The 11,904-nt window shown below is 32.2% G+C and overlaps 2 protein-coding genes across 2 annotated transcripts; both read left to right on the top strand.

The window, feature by feature from the left end:
• Nucleotides 1-776: 776 nt before the first annotated feature.
• Nucleotides 777-3,332, top strand: LOC106126984 (uncharacterized). Its single transcript, XM_013324896.1, has 4 exons — nucleotides 777-859; nucleotides 1,148-1,370; nucleotides 1,446-1,987; nucleotides 2,060-3,332. Exons 1-4 carry the CDS (start codon nucleotides 798-800, stop codon nucleotides 3,261-3,263), a joined length of 2,031 nt encoding a protein of 676 aa, XP_013180350.1. The 5' UTR covers nucleotides 777-797; the 3' UTR covers nucleotides 3,264-3,332.
• Nucleotides 3,333-7,127: 3,795 nt separating this feature from the next.
• Nucleotides 7,128-9,842, top strand: TpnC41C (Troponin C at 41C). The gene is made up of 6 exons (XM_013324988.1): nucleotides 7,128-7,329; nucleotides 7,582-7,609; nucleotides 7,803-7,946; nucleotides 8,256-8,375; nucleotides 9,298-9,429; nucleotides 9,745-9,842. The coding sequence occupies exons 1-6, from the start codon at nucleotides 7,327-7,329 to the stop codon at nucleotides 9,777-9,779; spliced, it is 462 nt and encodes a 153-aa protein (XP_013180442.1). The 5' UTR covers nucleotides 7,128-7,326; the 3' UTR covers nucleotides 9,780-9,842.
• Nucleotides 9,843-11,904: the final 2,062 nt, after the last annotated feature.

The raw sequence follows: 11,904 nt of genomic DNA, 5'->3' as shown, positions 1-11,904 counted from the left end.
TTTTACGAGGTGATATTTAATGAATCTTTTTTTTAATTATGATTTTATCTTACTAATTTATCATAATAGTTTAGATAGATGGATGGATGGATGTTTGGAATATAGCCTGGGAAATAGCCTGGAGGAACACATAGGCTACTTATTAAGCGTTTTTTAATTCCGCGAGGGCGAAGTCGCGGGCAACCGCTAATTGTACAAAAGTGTATAAAATAACCACAATTTTACAATAAATGCAATAATTGATTGCCATTGCCGATTAACATGTCCAAGTAATTTAGTAAATTGTCGAAAGTCAATTGATTTGCAAGGACAGCACGTACTAATGTGTGATATAAAAAGACCCCGTCATTCAATTTACAAGAAATTTTAAATTAAATTATGAGTAAACAAATAAAACGTATGAAGTTAATATGAATTGATATTGCATTTGTATTATTTTGCAGACAATTGGTACCTATATTTTTGCGATGCATAACCGTGTTTCACTGACATCTCTTTCTTTTTCTTCGACAAAATAGAGACAACAATATTTATAATACAAGAGTCACCGCACTTAAATTCTATGGTGAATCTCATGCGCTGTAACGCAATATTAACTTTTTTTTTGCCTAATCTGTCATCCATTACACTTTCGATATAACTTTATTGTCACACTTTATCAGTGATACCGATTAGTGGAAAGGACGATTGGCCGTATCAGTTCATTTTCACTGTCAAGAGCTTTATTAAGCGTCAAACTCGACAGTCGCACTTGCTAACTAGCCGAAAACATACAATAGTAGAAATAGGTTTTTATTATGCAAATCGTTAGCAGAGATTTCAACGAAAAACGTAATTCAACTTTGTCATCTTTTGTAAGGTAAGTGTTACAATTGTTATATATGCAAGTACTATGTTTAGTACTGAATAAAGGACTACCTTTCTTGGTAAGAAACTGATCTTGGTTTTCTGGTTCTTTTTCATGTGGTTAGGCACGATTATTGCATGTTAATTAACCGAAATATGTTTTTTTTATATTTCTATTTATTTTTCTTCTTTTCCTGACATTGCCAGATTTGTTTTAATAAGGAACCTGAATTCAAAAAGTTTTTATGAAATAATTTGGAATTTAGTGAATGGATAACGTATAAAATATATTTTATTTTAGGAATACATCATGCAGTCGTGGCTGGTTACGACTAGTTGTTCAAATAACATTCGGTGTTATCACAGTGGTCAGTTTTATTCTGATAGTCCTTATGGCGTACCGTGGTCCAATACAAAGACCTCCCTCAAATAATAACCGTTGTAAAGCAGATAGTTGCAGAGTTGTGTGTTATAATGCACCTTATTATAACAGTTATGAAGAAGATATTATAAATACTGCAATAGTAAGTGATTAACTAATTTTTATATAAATAATTATTAAAAGAATAAAAATTAATACGAGTAATTGTTTCTTACAGGATACGGAATCAAACTGTGAAAGAATGTTTTTGACATTGAAAAATCCTATGTTCGTTAATTCTACGCTACCATTAAATTGGTTATCTGGTTTGCGATCTAAAATACGTTCATTAACTGTTATAGGAGGAAATCTAAAACATATACCTCCCAACTCTTTTATGAGTACATTTGCTAGCAATGTTAGGACTTTGTCTCTCGAAGATGTAACATTAACCACTTGGTTACCAGAAACTTTTATAGGTCTATCTAATATTCAAGAGCTGTTGATTAAAAACACCAAACTATTAACTATTCATTCCAGTGCATTAAAAACAATTGATGATACTTTAACTACTTTAGATATCAAGGCCAATAATATATGGAATCCTATAAACGTAACTGGTTCAGCTAACCCTGTCAAACTGACTACAGTGGATTTTTCTAGAAATATATTTATAGATATACTAAACAAGAATAGCTTTTCTCAATTACAAAATTGTAAAATATTATATCTGAACTCATGTAAAATCTCTGTTATAGCTAACGGCACATTTGATAATTTGTTAAACATAGAAATTTTATTTCTTAATAATAATTATATCCATACCGTTCCTGATGGTTTATTTAAACAAATATTGACTCTAAAACATAAACCACGGATCAATTTACAAGACAATCCCTGGAGATGTGAATGTACGATAAATGATTTAAGGAAATTGCACATACATGATCTATTGATTGTTGAACCAACATGTTACTATCCCAAGGAAGTACGAGGATTAACGTTTTCTGAATTTGAAAATTATTGTTCATCCAATGATTCAAAAACACAAATTATCGTACCAGATACAAACGATAATGAACACTTTAATAGGAGCAATCAAACTTTAAACATTGAGAATAAACTATCGTGCGATTACGACACTGAAGTTGACTACGAAATGACACCTTTGATTTCAACCTCTAATAAATATCGTTGTTCAAGCTACAGAGTACAGAATTACAAATTAATACCGACAGTTTCAAATAGCCTATGCGATCTGTTTTCTACAGACAACAAATGGCTTAAGCCTGTTTTTTATTCGAAAAGTCAACCACAGTCAGTAATAGAAATATCTTCATACGGACCTTCTAATTACGGCTTACTATGGTATAGAGCAAACTGTCCACTGGAAATATACTGTGTTTCCAGTTTACCTCAAGTGCTTAGAATTTTTAATGCAGATAAAAACAATCATTACGTATTTTGCCGGTTTTATAATAAAACAGTATTGACTGATGAATGTGTTGTTTACAATTTTTCAAAATCTGAACAACCGTATCGAAGAAACCCTATATACTTATTATGTACAATAACAGCTATCGTTTGTCTGTCATTCGGTGCTCTTATAGTTTACGGTTTAATTCGTAAAAATCCTGGACTATTGAAAGGAAGCAAAAGAGTACTTTTTGTGAAACATAAACAAGTTGATGCATTGGTTCTTCCACCTAAAGTACCTTTAAGAAACAATCAGATGAAAGAAGCATATTTTTCAAAGAATAGCAATAGGAATATATTTATAATGTCACCTGATTTGAATAATTTACCGATGAAATTTACAAGAATGAATTCAACGAGAAGTACCAACAGTAGTAACCCCAGTTATATTTCGGCGATACAACCGAGTGAGGATCAACTTGCACAATGGCGATTAAAGCATTATTTGGAGAAACAATCTACCGTACATTCCCTTGATTCATGTACGTCCTCAATATCTTGGATTTATGACGCTGATACTGTACCGTATTTTCCACTTGATTCTAAAGAACCGACTTATGAAATTGTTAAAAAGATGTAATCGTTCTTTACATTTTAATTTTTATCGTCACAAATTTTGGCAGCTCTTAGTGTAAACATTACATTTATAATTTACGTATTATGTACAACTGCACTTGGGAAATGGTTTTCCAACTCTCATTACATAAAATATGTTTTTATAATGTTTTATATACATCATATATTATGTAATCACATCTAAATTATGCGTATTTGACATTTATATAACCAAATAAACGTATATGGTGAAAATAAATTTTGTTTCATTTTTAAGTTATTTTAAATTTCCAAATTCCTTCTACGTCTTAAAAAAACAAATAATAACTCATGCAATTATGTAACGTAAGCGGTTATGCATGAGACATTTGTTCGAGTCACGTATGTGACAGCCACAAGCCTCGGCCACGGGTACATTGTCATAACGAGGACGACATGATACCCTCATAATGATAATACAGCTGTTTGAGACGTTTGAGCTAAACTTACATAGGTATTATCTTAACTATTAGTCATATGCACGGCTATAGAAACCGTATACGTAGACTAAAACAACTATACGGTTTATTCTTCTGCAGTGTTTCGTGTAAATTTGGTTCTTGTGCGTTCCTTTGGAGAATTTATAGTGGAAGTTTTAGTGAGTCCATACTCTTATAACTCTGTTTCATCCTACGGTAGGTTTTGCAGACTTCTTCTGGACACGAATATTTTATGTATAACAATTCTATCTAAATATAATTCTATCGTTTTTAAAATTATGTGGTCATTGCAAACCTAAAGCTGAGAGCTCAAGGAGTTAAAATATAGGGATTGAAGGTTGCGTACGGTTTGACACATCAAGATTGCATGATTCCATTTGATTAAGGTTGTACGGGATCAGTCTAGGGCTGAACAGATAAAGGGACAAGTAATGAGTAAACAAATATATTCGTAGAAGTGAAAATCGCGAAAAGAAATAAAGTCATATAAGGTTTTAGTTCTAAGACCTAATATTTCCAAACATTTATTTTATAAATGGAACAATAATAAATATGAGATATCTTAATTATTGTTTTGGGTGTTGTTACTAAGAAATTATCAACTTCAAAAGAGTAGTTTTGCCGCCAACAATAGTTGGAAACGAACTACAATATTATTGGCGCACTCTTCAGTTTTCCGGTGAAACGAACAATGCATTTGGCAGTCGCATTCTTACGACAGACGGCTGCTATTTTATACTCTTAAATATGACAGGAAACAAAAATCATTGGTAGTAAACACGTAATATTGTATCTGCAAGACCATTAGAACGAGTTTTTTTAATTGAGACTATGCGTATTACCGTAAATCTTCGCTGACGTCACAATTGTTTACATATTGTGGTCCCTTTCATTTTTGCAACATGAAACAAAACATGTGCCACGACAATCGAAACCCAGTGTAAAAACGTTAAATTTGAATAACAAAGTAATGTTTATTGCCATGCTATTATCGTTCACTGAGTCAGTGTGTCAATTTGCGTAATACAAGCTGTTGCCCGAGACTCCTCCTGGGAGGAATTTAACATTGTTGTAACTACGTGTTCTTTCAGATTATGTTCTTTATGTATGCCAAGTTTCATTGAGATCCGTTCAACCGGTCTAGAGATACCTTCTAACAGACATCCATCTATACATTCATTTTTTAGTAATATTTATAACAATTTATTTATGAGCATCTGTTAATGAGATGATGCGATTATATAAAACATTAATTGGATGTGGACACAGCCGTACGTCCGCATCGAGTGCCTTGCCAAGTTTAATTGATGTGCTTTTAAGAAGATGATTGTAACTGATGTTTTTAATTGCAAAGGCCCAACAATATAGGGATATTGTCCCTGTAATAAAAATAACTAAAAGTAACACATTCCAGTAATAGTAAACACTAAGTACAGGTACACATCGCTATGAACATGTATGCAAGAATTATGTCATATAAATCGGCAGCTGTACGTTCTCAAATTACCGAAAATAAGTTATCCATGATGCTATAGTCAAAGTCAAATTATAAATTGACTAGCTGTCGCCCGCGACTCTGTTCTAGATCTGTGTGAAATTTCATCAAAATTCTTTGAGCCGTTCCGGAGATACTTTTAAATAAACATTTTTTTTATATCATAAGGTGGCAAACGAGCGAGCGACCTCATGAAATAGCTGAAATAGCGAAGTGACCGTTGCCCATAGACATACGCAATTGCATATGAGTTGCCTACCTTTAATCGTAAAGTCCACTTCCACTTCCCATCCTTATAAGAAAAAGTGTAGGAAGGGAAAGAGGACTAAATTAGGCCTCCAGGACGCACACTCATCAGACGAAACGCGGAATTACTTCCACTTCACGCCTGTCTTCTGTGTGGTCGTGGTATTTCACCGGGCGAGCCGGGCCAATTCACGCGAAGATGTTAAAGTGGGCTCTACCACTGTTAAATAGACATAAAACATCCATCCATCTAAACATTCGCATTTATAATATTAGTAAGATTAACACATAATTTGATTGTAACCACGTGACATTTCAATAAGTCGCAGTTTAAAAATAACAATGTAATTTTGTTTGTCTTCCGACCACTTCTTGTGAATGAGAAAAGTTATAATATTTCAAAGGAATGACATTTGAAACTTATCTGGCGGTTCTCAGTCACGTTCCTGCTTTACTATTGTTTGCAGATTGCTCTTTCTGTACAAAATATAACCGATCATATTATAGCTGCTTGTTAAAATATATTGAAAGATAAGTAGAAGATTTCACTCATTTCATTATTATTTAACATAAATAATGACAAAAATTAGAATCAATGGATCAATATATGGGCGCTTATTACATTAATACGAAATATCGAAATACAGTTCTGGTCTTTCCAAGTGATATTTCCAAATTAATCTTTCTATTCTTACTTCTTACTAATATTATAAATACGAATGTTATGGATGGATGGATGTTTCTTTGAAGGTATCTCTACAACAGCAGAACGGCTCTCGATGAAATTCGACATAAAGAACTTAGTCTGGAAAAATACATAGGCTACTAATTATCTTTTTTTTTAATTACGCGCAGACGGAGACGGAGGACGACAGCTAGTCTTAAAATAAATTTTGTTTGCGTAAATATCTGATGATATTGCATATAGTAATCTGGGACACGATTCAGAAGCTAAGTAATCTGTCATCAAAGCGGGCATTAACAAGTCAATATGACATTAGAGTTTGTACCCTGGGGTAAAACATTCGCTCTAGTTACGCGCAAATTTAATTATCTGTCAAAACGTGACTTATCAAGCTGAATGTAGTGGCCTTTAAGTCCTATCGATTAGAAAATTAAGCAATTTAAAGCGCCCTTAAGTAGCTTGATCCTTGAATATTAATTTAGTACAAACTTTGTTAGATCAAAAGTGGACAGATGACGTGTTTTGAATAGACAAATAGATTTGAACAATACTATGTCCATCCATCACATCCATACATTATTATAAAAACGTCTAAACTTTACAAATTTCAAGCTTCTAAGTTCAATTGGTATAAATAGTAAACAGAAAATATAAATTTCCTAACTTTAAATCATGGATATAGTTAATATTTATTTAAACTTTATTTAAATTGTATGTCGTAACAAAACTTTAGTTCCGGCCAGTTAACATATTGGCAAATCAATTAAGATTTTTTGTTTCAAACTATGGCATTCATCCAATACTAAATGTATAATTAATCTGTTTGCAATAAATTAATGACAGGGAACATAAAACAAGAATTAATACTACTCTGGTTGTTCATATCACTCAGATTCGATGGCCGTGCGTAAATAATTAATATGTGACATGTAAAAGAAGAGATGTAGACGCCAAGGCGATTGTGCAGTTTTGAAATGGCTTGGAAAAATGTGTCCCGAAGCGGAGGCGAGCCAAGCTTTGTGTCAGGCGCACGCTCGCGGCTAGTTGTTTAGTTCGTTCAGTGAAAATGAGACGCCACGTCCACTGATATTGAAAATTCACCGCGTTCAAGAAAATAAATCTGAAGTTTTTCATACTATAAGCTTTACAATAAACATACTTTTTAGTGTTTCATATCTCTAACATGGTAAGATTTTTAGCTTTTTAAGTTTTGTAATGATTATAGTCCTAAATATATTTCGTTTAATATTATTTCTACATGAAATTACTCGAATAGGAATATCCAATTCTATTAAATGCGAAGCCCTGATAGATGACAAATACAATAACTTGTCACTTCACTTGGTCACGAACATTAAGCTGTAATAAATAATAAAAAAAATCCCAAGTTCAAAATTATTTGTCAAGTTTTATGAAGTGTACGTAATATTTCTTTCAGGAGGACCTCGACAAAGAACAAATCAACAGTGAGTTTTATTATTTATTTACATCAAATACACGAGCAGATCTTTAATTCAAATAAACATATTATTTAGAAAGGTATTGTTGTTTGAGTTAATAGAACTGTCTCTATAGAATTGTGAAACAAAACAAGATATTGGAATTTAAGAATATAACGAAAACCTTCAAATCAAAGTTTTGTTTCATATTTGTTTATAGTTTTGAAGAAAGCTTTTGAAGCATTCGACCAAGAGAAAAAGGGTTGTATAGGAACAGTCATGGTGGGTACAATCCTAGGCATGCTGGGGCACCAGGTCTCTGACGAAAGTCTTCAAGAAATCATTACCGAGGTAGATGTTGATGGTAAGTCGTTATCACTTAGCGGTTAGAAGCGCGTCATCGCGCCACACGCAGCAAATTGGTAATTTAAAAAAAAAAGTGTTTGAGTGATGGGATAGTATAATTAAGTAATTAAAAAAGTAATTTGAAAGTACATTTATCCGATGCCCTTACGGTGAAGGATAAACATCGCGATGCAACCTGCATAATTAAAATTCAAAGATATGTGTAAAGTCGACTATGGTCTACTCACCCCTAACATAGGGTAGGCTCCGAACCCCTCAGTGGGGACGTATAGTGAGCTGATGACGAATTTGAATGCTTATCTTTTAGGTTCTGGTGAATTGGAGTTTGAAGAATTTGTAACATTAGCATCACGGTTCATGGTGGAAGAAGACGCGGAAGCAATGCAACAAGAACTAAAAGAGGCATTCCGTTTATACGATAAAGAAGGTATTTAATATTAAATACCTTACCTTAGTAATATTACTATTAGTAAAATAAAGGAATCTGTGCCATTACCATTCAAAAGTTTACTTTTAAACTCTTTGTTAAATGTAATACAACTTAATCTTAAACGTTATCTATAACAAATCATGGATTTAATTCTTCTGCATAATATTAGTGCTAAGTTCAATTTTGTTAAACAACTAATCACAATACGTATAAAACCATTACTTTCATGAATAGATCGTTATTTTCGCTTACAATGTTTCAGCTAAAAGCTAATGTTTATTTTAGTTAGTGTTGCGGTATTTTCTATAATAATTTCTAGCAATCACTAAATTGATATAAATGCTTTAATGCCTCTGTTTATGAAAGCGCTGCTTTTCATTGTTAACAAACTATTTTAGTTCAACATTTACTTATTTGAAATAGAATAGTTTCATAACTGATACTACGACTTCATTGGAGCTTAAATCATCTTTCTTAGAAGAACCGCTTATTAATACTTAAAGTTCTTTGCTAATAACCTGGATAGGATTATTACGTAAACCGTACTAATATTATAAATGCGTATGTTTAGATGGATGGATGGATGTTTGAAGATATCTCCAGAACACCTGAAACGATCTGGATGAAATTTAGCACAAATATAGAACACAGTCTGCAATTACACATAGGCTACTTATCACATTTTTTTAAATTCCGCGGTGACGCGCGGGCGACAGCTAGTAATATAAAAATTTGGTTGGTTACAGTGATGAGTGTATGAGCGTATGAGTTGTAAGAGTGACTTGATAAGCCTCACAATAAAGTATTTAATTTTATGAAAGAAGAGTGAATTAAAAATCCTTACCAATTGATGAAATTTGTTGAATTTATGATTTATTTTGATTTACGTCAAGCTGATGATTAACTTTATATCTTTCAGGTAATGGTTACATCACAACTACAGTATTAAGAGAGATCCTAAGAGAATTAGATGATAAAATCAGCGCTGAAGAATTGGATATGATGATTGAAGAAATTGATTCTGATGGTTCAGGAACCGTTGACTTTGATGGTAGGTTATTTAATTTTAAGCTAAGCCTAAGTTATAAGTATCCACTAGCGACTAACATAATTATAAAAAAATAACAATATTGGTATTACTTATATACATAACTACTAATTTAAAAGTTTGAGTCCTAACATTTATTTCATTCGACATTGATTGTTTTTAATGATTACAGATTATAAATCGTTACAATTTTATTTTATAGAGTATATTTAAAGGAGAATATGTAAAGGGATTTGGGCTTTGGGATTATGAGCAATATTTAAAGAGATTTGCGTTAGTTACTATATATAAAGCTCTCTATATTTGAACTATTTTCAGAATTCATGGAAGTGATGACGGGAGGAGACGACTAAATATAAGCAAAATAAGTAACATACATTTTTATATCTATTGAAATGTCATAATAACGTTCCTAAAGCGCTAATAAATATTTTTGTTATATAAATCTGTTGTTTAATTTTTCAAAGAAATGATTTCACATTGCGTAATATTACTTTTTTATGTATCAATTTAACAAATCTTTAGACTACCTTTTCGGGTAATTAGCATCAAAAGATATTTCATAAAATCACAAACGTAACAACCTTTGTTGTAGATTCAATGATTCAAGATTGTACTATCCCTAGAAATTACTTCAAAAGGCATCACTTCATAACAAAGCTAGAATTCTACGATTAAACATCACTAAGTTATCGTAACCAATTTTTTTTATTTTAAATACTATGTAACAATAATTCTGATTAAAATACATTTTGAAAAATATGTTCAATAAAACGGTATCATTCTAATCAAATAATCCTTTGAATATTTGATATCTATAGCGCCGTGATTGCAGCTGCATTTTACAAGATTTTCTCCTAGCGTGTAACGAATCATATCCCATATATAGTTGATTGAAATTGACGACAATGAAATAAAAATCACGCTCCGATAACTTATTTAAATTTACAACAGAACTGTGTATCAAAGCTTTGAATATAGAAGTAAAGTTTATGGGAAAATGTCCTATGTCTCGTAGACTGGAAGATCATTTGAGTATATTCAGTTTACTGATTCCTTCAAATTTTCCTAGAAACTAGAGCGTAGGACTGCGAAGATTATTTCCTTTGTAATATTATAATATATAAATGATACAAAATGAGAGAAGATTTTATAGAAACAATTAGAGTAAGAAAAAGTGAGATAAAATGTTATGTATTATAATATCCTTGTATATGTAACAAAAAATTATAATTTTTATAAGCAGTATCGTCACCCGAGACGAGCGTGAAAAGTGCTTAGAAAATTTATTTACCTTTCGCTCCTGAATACATTTACCCACTATTCCCGTCATGTCGGCTGTAATACACACATTTACGGCACTTCTGAGTACACGAGCTCTCAGCCCGGATCATTTTTAAGGGCGAACCCGTGTCTATCTCGCTTTTGGTAATGTTGACATTTTTTCGATGTTGTATATGAAAATTTCTCTTACTAATATACATTACCTTTAAATCTTTATAGAAGATAAAAATGCAGTTAGAACGAATTTGATTTATTTTTTTATATCATAAAGTGGCAAGGTGATCGTTTACCTGATTAGCTGAAATAGTGAACCGACCGCTACCCGTAGACAATCGCTATTGCAGATGCGTTGCCTATCTTTCATCGACGGAGGAAGGAACGACCAGAAAAATAATATTTCCCCTTCCTATGCGTCCCCTCTTTGATAAAGCCCCATTCCCTTCCTATCCATTCCCTCAGAAGAAAAGAGCGGGAAGAGGACTAAAATTAGGTTTATTTGAAATATCAGATACTTTTAACTCAATCATTGCCTTCAGTCTACACATACGAAGGTGGGTTTGTAGTAAATAAATTAATTTGCTTAAAGTAATATTCGGTTCTCAAATTTCCGCATACGTCGTACGAATTGGAGCGATGTGCGGTGTCGACGTTCGTTAGATTCAATTCGTTTGCAAATTCATTATACTTGTTTCTAAAGTGAAAACATAATACCTACGTGTCGCACAGAAAGCGGTCCCACGTATGACGGCTAAATATATTTCATACATGTTTCAGTTTTAAATGTATTTAGTTAATAATAGTACATTTAAATGTAACATTTATTTTTAATCTTTCCTATGAAAAATAGGTAATTATGATATGTTTTTTTACAAAACTAAATAAAGAATATGTTTTAACCAGATTTAAACAGTAAAGTAAGGTAAAATTTGGACAGTGTGTTTATTATATGCCGTGACTTTTGGACATTATTTTGCTGATAACAATTCGATTTGTATCCAAGCAGCTTTTTTCCTCTTAGATTTATTACATGACATATTAGGGTTGCTTTACACGGGCTGTTTTCAATATTCGGTTTCCCAGAGTCAAGCAGTCGGCGTATGGTATTAAAATATGATCAAGAGTGACATACTATGCCATAAAAATATCCGAAAAATATCTGAAGTAGAGCTTTAGCCGTGTCCTGACCTATGTTTA

The sequence above is a fragment of the Papilio xuthus genome, unplaced genomic scaffold (genome assembly GCF_000836235.2).
Source record: "Papilio xuthus unplaced genomic scaffold, Pxut_1.1 DF824888.1, whole genome shotgun sequence".
Lineage (NCBI taxonomy): Eukaryota > Metazoa > Arthropoda > Insecta > Lepidoptera > Papilionidae > Papilio > Papilio xuthus.
This window is presented reverse-complemented; position numbering and strand designations above follow the sequence as displayed.